The 16,887-nt window shown below is 38.1% G+C and overlaps 1 protein-coding gene across 2 annotated transcripts; it reads right to left on the bottom strand.

The window, feature by feature from the left end:
* Nucleotides 1-557: 557 nt before the first annotated feature.
* LOC122029963 (SUN domain-containing protein 2-like) lies at nt 558-15,814 on the bottom strand. Of its 2 annotated transcripts, none has more exons than XM_042589108.1 (3): nt 15,693-15,814; nt 14,151-15,278; nt 558-1,019 (listed from the first exon to the last, which is right to left on the bottom strand). In XM_042589108.1, the coding sequence occupies exons 2-3, from the start codon at nt 15,249-15,251 to the stop codon at nt 726-728; spliced, it is 1,395 nt and encodes a 464-aa protein (XP_042445042.1). In that variant the 5' UTR covers nt 15,252-15,278; nt 15,693-15,814; the 3' UTR covers nt 558-725. The 2 variants fall into 2 exon arrangements, with proteins under 2 accessions (XP_042445042.1, XP_042445041.1); XM_042589107.1 differs by having other exon boundaries at nt 14,151-15,318; nt 15,693-15,812.
* Nucleotides 15,815-16,887: the final 1,073 nt, after the last annotated feature.

Genomic DNA, 16,887 nt, shown 5'->3' with positions numbered 1-16,887 from the left:
GGGAGAACGTTTATGTTCTATCGTAACATCATCATAATCTATCATCATCGATCTCCCGTTGACTCCTGTGTGTTCGTTCTATTGTAACATCATCATAATCTATCATCATCGAGCTCTCATTGACTCCCATGTGTTCTCAACAATCGCATATTGCATCACATAAAATCAGGTCGGGTTTAAAAATTATAAAACTGAACTTTTTTTTTTAATTTAGAGAATTTGAGACTTTAGAAGCTTTTTTATATTAGCCTTAAGAGAAATTTTTTTAAAAAAATTATAAAGTATGATTCAAAAAAAAAAAATCATATTTGATATTTTATCAAATACAACCTTTGCAACTTAGAGCCCACCGGTAGATCAAGTTCACATGAATAGTAAGCTGGAGGATGGTCACATTCTCTTGTTCAGGACCATTTAGACTTCAGTATTTTATTTGAAGATTTCACAAAGCAAGGGAGACTGTTTATGTTCTGTCATAACAACCTTATAATCTACTAATTTGCTCAACTATAATTTAGTCGGTTAATAACACCAAAAGCTTGATGAAAATGGCATACTCGACAAAGAACTACAGTTACAACTATTTGAACAATCACGAATCACTCAACGTTTAATATAGTCGCTACAACCTCTAGAAAGACCCAAGTGATGAAGACTGAAGTCATTGTTACATACAAAGAAGTACAACATAAGATTAGCTCGAAACAAGAGCTAGCACATGCTTACTAGTGCATGGTTGCTGGTGAGCTAAGTTCGTAACCATGAACCCTGAACCGATAAATACAAGTTAGAGCTGAGTTCCCATGATTGGAGGTGAAGTCAAATCGAACCATGTTAACTACGCCACAATCAGTTGTCTCAATGTTGTAGGTTTGTGCATTACTCTTCTCTAGGTCATAGGAGAACTCAGTTAAGATGGAAATCTTCTTGGCATTGCTGGACAGATCATCGTCAGGTGATTCAAACCACCCAGATACCCGGCAATTTTTAGGAGCACTTGACCTGTCGTACGCAACATTCTGCATATCATACATTCAAGGAGGGGCATCAGGACTTATGTTGCAGTAAAAAATATAACATCACACAAGAGATCAACTATGCATTTGCATCTAGTAGGATGAGATTTATTGACTTAAAGATACAGAAGGCATCAGAGTTGGCTATCAAATCAGAAGCTTAAAGGAACATGAGGTTGCATTTAAAAGGACAAAGCAAGATATATATATGATTGAATATAGATTTGCTAAAATATATTTGAGAACAACAATGACAAAAATAATTTAACAAATATACATTCATAATGATAATATCTACCTGCAGCCTCAAACGCAAATTTTAACCTCTTCAAAATTAGAAGCTCCCTTGGCACTTTGGTCTGTTGTGTGACGATACTGACAGGAGAGGGATATGTAATAGTGTACTGCTGTATTAACCTCTTCAGTTAAAATACGTGCATTTTACAGTCCCCTTTTCACCAAAAATATATATTAAAGAATTCAAAGGTGCATCCATACTAGTACTACGGGTCATTGGATTTAATCGAGTGTAGACCCTGCTAGGATATGTTTTATATGTTAAAACATAACAATGCTCATGGCGCCTCATAACTTTTTGAAATTTTACTATGAAACCAATTAGCATATACTTGGTCTAAAATTTCTCTCATTTCTTAAACTTTCCAATTAATAATGCTCTTAAACTTATTCAAGTTTCACTTCACTGGTCATGCAATAACAGCTTACCTATTCCTTATATTTCAAGCGTTGTTACATTGGCAATCATCTTTTTGTGTCACAACTGTTAGCCAGTTATTTAACCCAAAACCTTCTTAAAAAAAAGGTAGATCAGCTACCTTAACGGACCCCTTAGTGTCGGCTCCTCGGATATAGAGGGAAATGCATGTACACAGGTGTTAGGCGCATGGTAGGGTGACCACAAGTTATCAATTCATGGGAATCGACCAATTGTCATTACACTAAAGATGTTATGCGCCCACCAATTAATAATGCTCCTAAACTTAAACTTTCACTTCACTGGTCATGCAATAACAGCTTACCTATTCCTTATATTTCAAGCGTTGTTACATTGGCAATCATCTTTTTGTGTCACAACTGTTAGCCAGTTATTTAAACCCAAAACTTTCTAAGCAACTTGATTTGGTTGATTTACAAAATCCTTATGTCACATTCCCTTTTTCATTTGAATACCTCATCTGAACTTGTACTGAACCTCATCTGAATACCACTCATGTTCACAAATTAAAAATAAAAGGATTTACAGACAGGTAGTGCAAAAGAATATGAAATCAGATAAGGAAGAGATTACTCAAAGGGAAACCACGGATTCAAGAATAGGTAGATCAGAAAGAGAGTACTCAGAGAAACCATGGGCTCAAGAATAGGCTAAGAATACACTTGAAAGAGCAAATAATCTGAATTAGTTATCATTCCTAGTGCCTCCTGAGGAATCATCAATCTCTCTTGTGATCTCCCTGATCACCAAGATTTGATGTGCTCGCACTGTCTCCAAGTGTGATGCACCTCCTCCTATGATGTTGTCTTAGGATCTAAAAAAAAAAGGAACAAAGATACCCTTCTCAAACAAATCCATCAAAATATAATTCCAGTCCTCTAATTTGAATAAGCACTCAACGCTAAAATCTTCTATTAGTTGCATGTTGGAGAAACTTAATTTGGACCAAAAAAATAGTTAATGTATAATTGAAATTTTAGTGATAGTTTATACATGCTGTTTTAGTTAATCCTTTCTCTAAGTGCATCATAACATTGACGTAATCTGAAGCCTTAGCTTTATTCCCCAACAACTAAACGTCTAAATGTATATTTTAACTTGTTCATTTAACCGCTCAGCAGAGAACAGATATAGGAATTGGGCATTAAAATACAAAAGAAACCACAATAAAGTTTAATTTTATGTATTATCTGTTGGGGTTCCAAAACTCAAAATAAATAAAGAAACACACAGAATTGTATCAGGGTTAACAAAAACAATTTGGTAAAGAAATTCTCTCCACCAGCCAAAGCTAATGCTCTCTTGAAAATAATTCTTAGAATCCTTCCCCACTAACTTCCCACCAACTTATAACCACACATACTATAAAACATGAGCACATAACTGCCACATAAATATAATTAACTCTAAAATATAAACTGTCTACTATATATTAATGTTGATATGCCCCTTTTGTGTTTTAGCCCTCCTGAAATATACAATCCATGTTTTAGGCTTGTTTCCCCCATGATGATCCAATAGGTTTCCCCCATAACCCAAGTTCACATCTAGAACTAGATTTCTAGCATTACCACTTGTTGCAACTCTAGCCTTGTCCTCAAGGCAAAAATGAGAAAATTGAGTTCAAAGAGTGAAATCATCCTCCCACGTTGTGTCAATCATGTCCTTGTCCTTCCATTTGACTAGCCATTGAGAAATCACTTCGCCATTATGAACAATGTTTCTACTAGCAATCACATATCCGGGATCCACATCATCTCCATGTGTTACCTCCAGTCCACTGGGTAGATCTGCTTGTACATTATACTCGCCAATAGATTTCTTAAGTAATGATTCATGAAAGACAAGATGGACTCACGAATGAAGGGAAAGTTTGAGCTTATATGCAACCTCTCCATATTTTGCAATAACTTAGAAAGGTCCATAGTACCTTGCTGCCAATTTTTGATTAATCCTCTTAGAAACCATGTATGCCTGTGGGGCCTTAATTTAAGGAACACCCATTCTCCTACTGCATAGTAGTTTTCTTTTTTTTATCAGCATATCTCTTCATATATTCTTGCGCCCTAGAAAGATTATATTTAAGTTGAAGGAGAGCTTCATTCCTGTCAAATAACTCCCTTGCCACTGCCTCAACTTTAGTTTCATTTGTTAAGAAACGAGTTAAAGTAGGAGGTTTTCAACCATAGACTACTTTAAAAGGAGTTTTACCAATAGTATATAAAAAGAAGTATTATACCATAATTCTATCGAAGGTATCCTATAAGCTCAATTTCTAGGCTGTTCAGAAACAAAACAACGTAAATATCCCTTCAAACATCTATTCAAGACTTTAGTTTTCCTATCTGTTGGTGCAGCGGGGACCGGCAAAAGGGGGGTGAATTGCCTGCAAATGAAACTATACCCTCCTCAAGCAATTTCAACTCTAAAATCAATGCAACTATATTGAGAATAAAATAATCAGATAAATAGACACATAATTTTAACCTGGTTACAACCAAGAGGGTTGTTAATCCAGGACGATGAAAGGCTCAGTAAGAAAACTCCTTCTCTGAAGGCGGAGAAGCCTTTTACACTTTGAAAGCACAGAAGTTGCAGAAGATGAATTACAGAGTTGGTTTTTCGTATGAAATCGTTCATTATTTCGTTGTAATTCAATAGCTACCCGAGACCCCCTTTATATAGGGGTTCTAGAGTCTATCTGTTAACCTGATCTTCGGGATCAGGTTTGACTCGAGAGGGATCGATCGACCGATCCCCAGGTTCGGTCGACCGAACCTGCTGTACCTGCCCATCTTTCCGTCCAGGTGCAATCTCTGTGGATCGAGCTCAGGTTCGGTCGACCGATCATTGTGTTCAGTCGACCGATCGGCCAACGGTCTTCTTCTGCGCTGGCCCGATCAAAACGCTCGACTGAGTCTCTGGATAAACGTTGGTTCGGTCATCCGATCAAGAGGTTCGGTCGACCGATCAGTCCCCCAACGGTTGGCTTGCTGACGTGGCTCCTGACGTGTCACCAGCGGTTGGTCTTCTGAGGATTGGGGTTCGGTCGACCGATCATGGGGTTCGGTCGACCGAACCGTTGACAAGTCAACTCCAGTTGACTTGCTCCGGTTCGGCTCCTTGTGTGATTGCGGCCATCCGGAATAGGGCTCACCCAAACCCAGTTCCCGGCCTTCTCGAGCAGTCTTCCGTCCGGCTTCTCGTCCCTCGAATGTCGCGCACGTTCTTCTCGCTCCACCGGAGTACTCTTCCGCAGCTCTCTCGTCCTTCGGACGCACCGAGCTCGTCGACTCCCTTCCCGTGCCATACTTCTAGCTAGCTGCGTCTTCCGCTCGACTTCCTGCGCTCCTAAGTTCCTGCACACTCAGACACAGGGTTCAGACAAAACACAGGACCTAACTAACTTGGTTGATCACATCAAAACTACCACGGGGTCCAACAATCTCCCCCTTTTTGATATGCATCAACCCAAGTTCAAGTTAGGGTAAAACAGACACAAGAAGTAATTTTAAAGAAAAATTACTAAACTAGCATATTAAGCATAAGATTTGCAATAAGTAAAATTGCAACACTATTTAGAAAAAATATTAAAAATTTAAACTTCCTAACTCCCCCTAACTCCCCCTAAACTTGTACTTTTCTTTATTCTCCCCCTTTGATCACAGCAAAAACGGGGGCAAACAAGTTACAGAAGTTGAATTAGGTTTAACTTAAAAAAAAATTCTAAGTGTTTAAAAAAAATTTTCTAAGTTAAGATGAATATTTCAGAATTTTCAAAGGAAAATTTCTAAGTTAAAATTTCAAGAAACAATTTTTCTAGAAAAAAAATTTAAAGAGTTCCTAAGGATATGTTTAAAAACTTTTTAAAGCATTGTTTAATTCTAATATTAATGCTTTTATCAGAAGGTTAATTAAACATTTTTATTTCGATATTTCGGCTTCCAAGTCTTGGCGAGGCACCAGACCTTCTTGGTTATTGGAGCAACAACCACTTCCTTAGACAAAGCTTCCATAAAGAAACTCAAAGTTTAATTTTCTCACTGTAAGCTTCTAATTATTTTTTAAAAAAAAAAAAAATTAATCAAGTACAGATTTTGGAACCAGTAAAGGTTCCTTCCTACGGGATTCTTTAAAAACATAGAGGGTATATAACTTTTAGGAATTTTTCTAAGTTGACCCTGATGTTGTTTAATGTACCAATTCAATTTTCCATAAATTTTAACTTTTGATTTTGGAAATCTATTTAAGCATGTATCAGTTTTTAATTTTTCAATTTCTAATTTTAATTTATCATTTTCTGATTTTAGATGATCATATATTTCTAACGAGCATGCTCTTGCTAGGTTCAACTTTAGTTCAGCATTCTCTTTTTCTAATTGATCTAATTCTCTAGAAAGAGACTTGATAAATTTAAAAGAATGAGTTGGGGTTAGATTACGTACCTTACTTACCTGGTCTGGTGACGCTCCCCCTTCACTGCTGCTTTCTTCTTCTGATGTTCCTCCCCCTTCATCAATGCTCATTTCTGAGCTTGATGTTTCTTCTAGCTGATGGTTGGTCATCAGTGCTAGTCCCGAGAATTTTTCGACTTCTGACTCGGAGGATGAAGAGTCGTCCCATGTCGCCTTCAGATTTTTATGCTTGGAGGAATTTGGTGTCTTGTACTTGGTCTTTGTCTTCTCCTTTTGCTTGCACTTCAATTTAGGACAGTCATCCTTGATGTGCCCCTCTTCGTTGCAGTCGTAGCAACGAATCGTCCTTTTCTTTCGTTGATGCCTCTGCGATCTAAACTTATTAGTATTAAAAAATTTATTGAAGCGTCTTACAAGAAGTGTCGCTTCTGATTCGTCGACCGAGGCTTCGGAGTCAGAACTGTTCATTTTTGCCTTTAAGGCAATGTTCTGACTGGTCTTCTCTACTCCATTGGACTCTAAAACTCGAGATTCGTGAAGATCAAAAGTGGAAAATAATTGTTCTAAAGTACTTACCTCGAAGTCCTTAGAGATGTAGTATGCATCTACTAAGGAGGCCCACTCTGGAGTTCTGGGGAAGGCATTGAGCGCATACCGGATAGAGTCCCAGTTCGTTACCTCTTCTCCAAGATTGGTTAGTTGCGTGATCAGCTCTTTGATCCTTGCTTGGAGCTACGCTACCTTCTCGCCTTGGTTCATCCAGAGGTTCGTCAACTGGTTCCGGAGGATGTCGCACCTAGCTAGCTTCGCTTCGGATGTACCTTCGTGAAGCTCCAGGAATTTATCCCAGAGATCTTTCGCGGAGTCGTAACTTCTGATCCGGCTTACCTCCTGAGGTGGCAGAACGCTGAGAAGGTGGAATTCCGCTTTTCCGTTGGCGACGAAGTCGGCTTGCTCCTTCTTGCTCCACGTGTTTTCTTTTTTGTCTTTAGGAGCTGCAAAACCATATTTCATAGTAATTAAAATATCAAAATCTGTTTTAAAGAATACCTCCATTTTTCGCTTCCATGTAGCGAAATCTCCGTCGAACTTCGGGGGATGGATGTTTGCGCCGGCCATTGTTCTGATCTTTGTGCTTCAGATGGCGGTTAGTCCCACTGAGGTTGTTGGGCTCTGATACTACTTGTTGGTGCAGCGGGGACCGGCAAGAGGGGGTGAATTGCCTACAAATGAAACTATACCCTCCTCAAGCAATTTCAACTCTAAAATCAATGCAACTATATTGAGAATAAAATAATCAGATAAATAGACACAATTTTAACCTGGTTACAACCAAGAGGGTTGTTAATCCAGGACGATGAAAGGCTCAGTAAGAAAACTCCTTCTCTGAAGGCGGAGAAGCCTTTTACACTTTGAAAGCACAGAAGTTGCAGAAGATGAATTACAGAGTTGGTTTTTCGTATGAAATTGTTCACTATTTCGTTGTAATTCAATAGCTACCCGAGACCCCCTTTATATAGGGGTTTTAGAGTCTATCTGTTAACCTGATCTTCGGGATCAGGTTTGACTCGAGAGGGATCGGTCGAGCGATCCCCAGGTTCGGTCGACCGAACCTGCTGTACCTGCCCATCTTTCCGTCCAGGTACAGTCTCTGTGGATCGAGCTCAGGTTCGGTCGACCGATCATTGTGTTCGGTCGACCGATCGGCCAACGGTCTTCTTCTGCGCTGGCCCGATCAAAATGCTCGACTGAGTCTCTGGATAAACGTTGGTTCGGTCGACCGATCAAGAGGTTTGGTCGACCGATCAGTCCCCCAACGGCTGGCTTGCTGACGTGGCTTCTGACGTGTCACCAGCGGTTGGTCTTCTGAGGATTGGGGTTCGGTCGACCGATCATGGGGTTCGGTCGACCGAACCGTTGACAAGTCAACTCTAGTTGACTTGCTCCGGTTCGACTCCTTGGGTGATTACGGCCATCCAGAATAGGGCTCACCCGAACCCAGTTCCCGGCCTTCTCCTCGAGCAGTCTTCCGTCCGGTTTCTCATCCCTCGAACGTCGCGCACGTTCTTCTTGCTCAACCGAAGTACTCTTCCGCAGCTCTCTCGTCCTTCGGACGCACCGAGCCCGTCGACTCCCTTCCCGTGTCGTCCTTCTCGCTAGCTGCGTCTTCCGCTCGACTTCCTGCGCTCCTAAGTTCCTGCACACTCAGACACAGGGTTCAGACAAAACACAGGACCTAACTAACTTGGTTGACCACATCAAAACTACCACGGGATCCAACACTCTCTATTTCAGAATAGTAGGAAGAGCTTATCTTAAGCATAGTGCCTTGTAGTCGAAAGATTTCTTTCCAAAAGTAACTAATGAATAATGGATCTCAGTCACTAATAATGGATTTAAGAACTCCATGGAGTCGTATAATTTCTCTAGTAAATAATACAACTACTGTCTTGGTTGTATAAGGATGTTTCAACAATATAAAATGTGCATATTTGTGTCCTCTTGATCGAGGAAGCCCAATGACAAAATCCATAGAGATGTCATCCTATATTAGATCTGGAATCAGCAAAGCTTGGAACAGTCCTCTAAGAACGGTTGCAGCATATTTGTTTCTTTGACACACATCACAAGACTACACAAACTCTAGTACACAACGCTTCATACCTATCCAATAAAGATTACCTCTGTAAGTTTTCAAGAAACCGGAATATCCTCCTAACACACTGTTTGGGAGGAGATGAGGGAAGGGGAAGGAAGAGTAAATAAGGAGAAGAGACTTAAAATCCTGTTTGGGAGGAAGTGAGCTACGGAAAGGAAAGGTAAGGAAGGGTAAGCTTTAACCTTCTTTACCTATGAAACGAAAGAATTTCTTACACCTCGATTTGGGGTGTAAGGAAGGGTAAGAGGAACCAAAAATATTTATGTTTCAATTTTATCCTTGTTTTATTATATTAATTTCAAAAATCATTGTTTTAGGTATTTTTTGAGTCTTGACGAAAAACGCTCGCACCGCCGAACTCGCATTGCCCAACCCTCACACTTCGTTGACGTCGATGCCAATGCCAACTCCGACGCCAACGCCGACTTCGACACCAACTTCAACGTCGACGCCAACAGTGACTTCGATGTCGACTTCGACGTCGACTTCAACAAATGAGTTACAATTGATTGAACTAATAAGTCTTAACCAATAAATGTATGCAAGATGCACAAGGTTCTTGAACGTGCAAGTCTTTAACAAAAGTGAGGGCAATTTTGTACCTTTATATATTTAACCTCCATTATCCTCACTTTCCTCCCAAACACGGGAACACATGTTACATTAATGAATCTTCCCTCCCTCCCAAATAAGGAGAATATAAATACTTTACTTCCCCTCCCTCCCTTTCCTTTCCTCTTCCGTTAATGAACCTTCGCTCACCACATCCAACCAGAAGGTAAAGGGGAAGAATGAAATTCCTTTAGGAGTAATTGTATCAAAGGAGATGAAGTAGATATAACAAGTTTCTTGTTGTAGTATAGAACTCCTTGTTGCATCTCAAAATGTGGATGAGAATCTGGATTGTTGGTTAAAACAGTCATAATTTTCTACAATTGATGATCTTGTTTAGCTTCTTCAATAAGATTTTCACCTTCCTCCCATGTAGGGTAAGACACTAAAGTGTGATATTCACTTTCTTCGTATATTCTGGATAATGAATTAGCTTTATTTTCCGGACCTGATTTGTAAATAACTTCAAATTGATAACCGAATAACTTGGTCATCCAACATTGTTGATCTATGGTTGGGATCTGCTCTTATAGTAAATGTTTAAAACTCTTTTGATCAATATACACTATAAAAGGTCTCCCAAGAAGATAGGGACGCCAATGTTGCATAGACAAAACCAAAGCCATCAATTCTTTTTCATATGCAAATTTTGACAAATTCCCTTCTGATAAAACTTTACTAAAATAAGCTATTGTTCTTCTATTTTGCATTAATACAACGTCAATTCCTCTTCCAGAGGTGTCACACTCAATCTCAAAAGGCTTGGAAAAATATGGAAGTGCAAGAACGGGGATTAGTCAAGAGTCTTTTGAGTTCCAAAGAAAGATTTTAAAGAAGTTAATCCCCAATGAAAATTATCCTTCTTAGTCAATTCTGTCAAAGGCTTAGCTACTTTACCATAATTTTCTACAAATTTCCGGTAGTAACCTGTCAAACCCAAAAAAAACCTCTTACTTCCTTGACATTCTTTGGAATCGGCCAATCCAAAATACATTGAATTTTAGAAGGATCAACTGAAAGACCTTGTCTAGAAATCATAGGATCCAAATATTCTAGTATTGTTATGCCAAAACTACACTTCTTGGAGTTAGCCACAAGCTGATTCTTAACAACTTCCAACACCATAGAAAGGTGAGACAAATGTGTAGGCCAATATACACTAAAATAACATCAAAGAAAGCCAATACAAACTTATGAAGGAACAATTTAAATAAATCATTCATTGTTGCTTGAAAGGTTGCAGGAGCATTAGTGAGCCCAAAAGGCATAATTAAGAAGTCTTATGAATGTCTTCCTCCTTTACTCTAATACTAGGCCGAATATCCCCTGGTTGTAACATTTCTTGAACTTATCTTCGATGTCCTCCTTTTGATGGTGTGGGTAACGGTGCAGACATACACTAACACTATAGCATGTTGTTGACTGTGCGTAGGTGGTAACCTGCTCCCTTCTTTGCAAACTGCAGAAAATTTTTCCAATAACTGCGATAATTCCAACTGTTGTGATGCATTCAATTCTGATTCTGGTGGTAATGTTGTTTGAGAAGGAACTCCCTCTGCTGCCCATAAAAACCCATCAATAGTAAGAGAATGTCATTGCAAAAGGCAATATAGGGAGCAAGATTCTGCCCCCCTTTTGTCTGTTTGTTTACTCTTCTTAGAAGCCTCCAACTTACCTTGTAGGATGACTAAAAGATCTTCATGAAGGAACTGCATGATCATCTCCTTCCAATCCATTACAACTTTCCCCAATGTTTTCAACAGGAAACTCCCAAGACTACATCTACACCTCCAAGTCTAATACATATGCCTCTTTTCAACTCAAAAGTTCCCAAGCAAATGTATAACTCGGGACACTTCCCTTTAGCAAAGACTTTATGCCCATCACCAAGTTTAATTCCCAATTTCCTTGTCTCGTGCACCTTCAATCTGAGAGCTACAGTTAATTAAGGAGAAATAAAATTATGGCTAGCTCCACTATCTATAAACACCACAATAGCAATCCCCATTAATTTGCCTTCTAACTTCATGGCTCTATTGTTATTTGTAAACTCTGAATTCATACCCAAATCCTCCTCATCTTCTGAATTCTCTGCCTCAGGGCCCATTATCTCTCCATCTGAATTTAATCTTTCATCTTCTTCTAACACTAGTAACTTCAATTGTTTCTCTGCACATTGGTGAAGTGGGTGGAATTTTTCACCACATTTGAAGCATAATCCCTTTGCCCTTCATTCCATTAATTCTAGGTAAGAAATGAAACGAATTCCTTTGAATTTTTCCATGAACCCTCATATATCTCCTTCTCCTTTTCGTGCTGTAGAGGCTAGGGATAAAAAAGGATTTCTATTTGATGCAAAACCTGCATTACTAGCTTCCTTAGAGTCACGAATCTTGTTGGAACCCCATCTTGCCTGCCTATTTGAAAAGACTGACTCAATTTCTTTTAAATTGAATTCGGCCCTACATATGGTTGAAAACTACCCAGACCAGCACTGCTCAGGCCGAAATTGCTCTATAACTTCCCTTTCCCTAATGTCTTTTGTGAAATCTCCCCCTCCTCTAACAATTTCACTTACACATCCTTTGCCATGAGCATTAATTGCCCTCTAGTCTCTAGACAATGGATTTAGTATTCGAACTCTTCTTCGGGTATGAGGTTGTAATCCACTCATGAAATAGCCAATATATTGCTCTTTTGGTAGACACAGAACTTGCGAAGAAATCAACTCAAAGGCTTCAATGAATTCTTCCACATTTCCAATTTGTTTTAATGTTGCCAATTCTTCAAAAGGATTTTCATGTCTATACTTTCCATAACGAGCAATGAGAGCGTGTTTAAATTTTTTCCAAGTTAGATTAACTTCAATCTCCTTAAGAAGATTAAAACAATGAATGGTAGGGCCTTCCATACACATACCAACTTGACCTTAACTTCATCAGAAGTATTCTAGACTTCGAAATAAATTTCAGCCCTAGTAATCTATGCCACTAGATCTCAACCATCAAACATTGGTAATTCTACTTTCTTAAGAGACATCTTGTACTCCTCTAATTGCTCACTTTGATGTTCTTGAGGCGCAAATTAAGATGACTGATCAGCAAAAATGGATGCCCCCTTCAATGGCGTTGCTTCAACCCTTGTTCAAAGAGAACTATGTTGTTGTACTTCCGACATCAATCGTTGCATAATTCCTCTGATTTCTTCCATACTTCCTTCTTGTGTCACCACCCTCTCTTCCAAAACATTAACCCTATCTGACGTCTTTGGCATTCCTTCTAAGCATACAACCCCTCTTATACCCGTCAGGTCAGACCAATGTTAGGTTTCAAAACTCAAAATAAAGAAACACACAAAATTGTATTAAGGTTAACAAAAACAATCTCGTAAAGAAACTCTCTCCACCAGCCATAGCTAATGCTCTCTAATGAAAATAATTCTCAAATTCCTTCCCCACTAACTTCCCACCAACTTATAACCATACACATACTCTAAAACATGAACACATATCTGCCATAGAAATATAACTGACTCTACAATATAAACTGTCTTCTCTATATTAATGTTGGTCTACCCCTTTTGTATTTTAGCCCTCCTGAAATATACAATCCATGTTTTGGGCTTGTTTCCTCCATGATGATCCAGCATTCCCCCATAGCCCAAGTTCACATTTGGAACTGAGTTTCTATCATTATCACAATTGCTTCAGTTTATAAAACCTGACTAACATATGATTAAACTTTACAAATTCTTCAATCCGGCACATATAGCCAACAAAACATGTGAAACGTGCCATGGCATTAAAGGTGCTTGAGCACTTACCCGGGTGCCCAATCCAGGTGAAGTGAGAAGAATCTCAAGGACCTTAGTTGCCCTTGCATAGATGCTTGCCTCATGCAACACCTAGACAAAGCATTGATTGAGGTGTTGTAGTGGTGTTATAAACTCTACTGACCTTTAATGCCAACTTTTTAAAATTTGAACCTCCACTTCAGTAGCATGGCATGCATGGGTCTATGCAAATATAGAATTTAGGCTCACTGAGGGAGCTTAACCCAACATGCATTGACTCAATCCAAATCATATTAGAAGATCAAATTGAATCCAACTTCTGTTCTCCAAAAATTTTCCATCTTTGAATGTTGGAACTCCCGCTCTTGCAGCGGCACTAACACCTTGTTCCCAAATCAATTAGTAAAACCATAGTTCTGTTGGTTATGTCTATTGCCAGATGAATATGCATACAAATGTACACCCAAACCCTAATTAAGGGTCAAGTTGGACTTGAAAAGCAGTAAGTTGTGTGCCCTGCTTCACTCAGATGAGAGCCTGATTTTCGCAAATAAATGCCTAATAATTTATTAACTGATTGAAAGCCACATATGAGAATCAAAACACTACATTAGAAGAAACAAAATTATAAATGGAAATGGTCGCATACTCTTTTAATTTATAAAATTAACATTATAAAGTTATACTACACGTGTGTGAATCCTGTACATTTAAGATATATCAAGGATAGCATACTAATTGTTTACACTTAGTTTTATCTTATCAATGTGTTCTTGATAGAACCATAGTGACATAAACTGAAGAGGCATAATAGAAGTATGCTTTGGTAATAGAAAATCCACTACAATTACAAAGAACAGTTAGCCATGTGGCAAAAGCAAAAAAGAAACATAAGGAAGAAAAGTGGGGGAAAGACACACCTTTGAGACATGCTCCAAAGTTACAGCCTCGGGAATAATCCCTGTTCGTAGCCTAATTTCAACAAATCCACTGCTTCCTTGCAAAGAAAAACATTGGCCAGGTTCTCCAAAGCTTGGAGATAGCATCTTATGTGAATTAGCATGAACTCCATTGCGACCTGTAGCACTAGTAAACCAATTGGAACCTTTTCCAAGACAGTAAGGTGTTGAGTGCCTGACCACCTTAGTCCCACCAGAAGCTAAAGCATAATCAACTCTTCCAAGACCATCAGCAGCATGCTTGTCTATCTCTTTTTGAACAATATCACTAGCAAAAGCCCTAATTTGATCCAAGTCAAATTTCATACTTGTGTCGTCCATATTTTTAGTGTTCTTTAACTCAAGTATGAGTTTCTCAAAGTCTTCCCTTAAGATGAGATCCAATTCATTCAATTCACTCAAAGATTTGCCCAAAGAATCAGCTTTAGATTCCAACTTCTTGAGTTGTTCCTCAAAGAATGCTCCTTTGTTTTTGACTTGCTTAAAAAATTCTTTGGTTGTGATGCTTATTTCACTCCCAATTTTCTTGTCAACTACGTCTAACTGGATCTGTAACATCTTAGCAGTCTTCTTTAAAGATGTCTCCACTTCAGAAATTCTGCTTTCATACTCCAAAGCAGCTAAGGCAGTGTTAGCATTCTCCCCAGTGCTATGAGTCCATCTCCAAATTGTCTGCCCCAACCATAATAGTGAAGCAAGAAGCAAACAATTCTTGGTAAGAATGCTCAGTACAATCTGCCACTTGGATTTTTCAGGTTTTCGAACAAGTTTCTTGCGCTGTGGAGACACTGTAGACGAAGCAACCAACCCTTTCCTCAATGTTGAATAATCTTTTGTTCTCTCAACCACAGTTTCTCTTCTTACTGTATGGTTCAGATCCTTACCATTCAAAACTCCATTGGTTCCTCCTTTAGAAAGGCCATCAGCAGTTAATCTCTTCTCCACTGCTACCATTGTTCTCCTCCGTGAATTTGGTTTCCCATTTGCATCTAAACCAAGAGAGACGCTAGTGTTAGCAACTGGCGATGCAGCAGCTACTCCGGCAGAAGTGGAAGTAGACATGGCTTCAAGTTGATGCTCGTTCAATCACTACCAAGGAGACAAACCATCAAAAGTTCAGCAACACAACCTAAAAATTCAAAACAAGCGACTCCATCAGTCGATTCTTCTATCCCTAGATACGAAAGTTAAAAGTGAAAATTTGATTGAACAAAAATAAATAGAAGCTAATCACACCGAAAAAACTACGAATCTTACACAAGAACTGGCAGCGACAATTTGCGTTAAAATCGATGAGTAAACACATCAAAATTCCATCTTTAAGAGAAATCAAGAACACTATCACATCAAACAAAATCGTTGCGAAAAGAACCAGCTTGAAAACCTAATCTACTGCGGCACGAAAACCTAATCGAACAAAACATTTTTAATGCAGATCTCACCAAGCATAGCTGGGAAAAGAGAGAACAAGTCAATGAATGGATCGACGAGGCAAGCAATTACCGAGGATGTCGGATCGGCGAGGCGTCGTCTCGCGCCGCGACTGCAAGGGCCGTGGATCCAGTGGTGAGCGCCTGAGGAGGGATCCACCCTGTTTCAAATTTCACAAAGAATAAGATCCCACATGACACGTCATGTGCGCTATAGGTCAAGTTAATTTTGCAAAACATAATTAATTTTTATATTTTAAAAATTACTCTTTAAATATTTTCTCTCGTAATTGTTTTGTAAGTGCTATGCCATGTAAGGTGGTTAAGCATGACTAAACTTTTTTTACAAGTTCGTGTTACACCAAAAAGAATTTTTTTATATTATTTATTTTTAAAAAAAATATTAAGATTGTTAATAAAAAATATTATTCAATATATTAAGTATGGTCAAATTTTGGCAATTGTGTTTAATATTAATAGATAAATGTTAAAATTATTTTCAGAACAATAATAAATTTTAAAAATGATTAATTTTAAAAATATTAATTTAAAAAGAAAATATTTATTGAGAATTAACCCGATTAAGAAATAATTTGCCCCTTTCAGTTTTCACTGCAAACTTATTCCATATACTAGCGTAGATAATTGATTTTTCCGAATTAATTTTTCCCATTTAAAACAAAAAGCAAAATCAAATTATTTTAGACCAAAAAAAAATAGAGGATTCATGAGCAAGAGAACTATGTAAAAATTTACTTTGTTGATACATATTCAACTTGACACTCAAAAACTCTCCAATATAATTCTTTTATAAAAATAATTTATTTTAAAAACCCTAATATACCATTTCAAACTATTCTTTTTAAAACAAAAATATTAAAACAATCTATTTGGAATCCTTCTAAAGAAATTCCTAAATTTATGGCGCCTTAGTTGGACCCTCTTCTATTGATATAATACTTTATTTCTCACATATCTTTATTTATGATTTATTAATAAACGATCTCACCCACATTAATAATTTTGAGGAAAAAAAACGCTCATAATAGTTTGAGTTTTTTATTAAGCTTTTTGAATTTTACAAAATCCTTAAAAATTTTACATTGAAGATGCCCCTTAATTTCGAGTACAGATTTTTTGGATCGCAAAGTATGATTTAGAAGATAGACCATTCTATTTATTAGTGGGATCCCATAGATCTTAGTCATCTTACTGTATAACAAATGAGGTCTATGCGATCCCACTTATGAGTAACCCTTTACGGTCTA

This window comes from Zingiber officinale, chromosome 10B (assembly GCF_018446385.1).
Source record: "Zingiber officinale cultivar Zhangliang chromosome 10B, Zo_v1.1, whole genome shotgun sequence".
Taxonomy (NCBI): Eukaryota; Viridiplantae; Streptophyta; class Magnoliopsida; order Zingiberales; family Zingiberaceae; genus Zingiber; species Zingiber officinale.
Note: the sequence above shows the minus strand (reverse complement) of the source record. Positions and strands in the feature narration are given on the sequence as shown.

Coding starts and splice junctions, on each gene's coding strand:
- LOC122029963 (XM_042589108.1), bottom strand. CDS start 15,251: ATGTCTACTTCCACTTCTGCCGGAGTAGCTGCTGCATCGCCAGTTGCT. Junction 1,020..14,150: donor CTTTGGAGCATGTCTCAAAG/GTGTGTCTTTCC, acceptor TATGATATGCAG/AATGTTGCGTACGACAGGTC.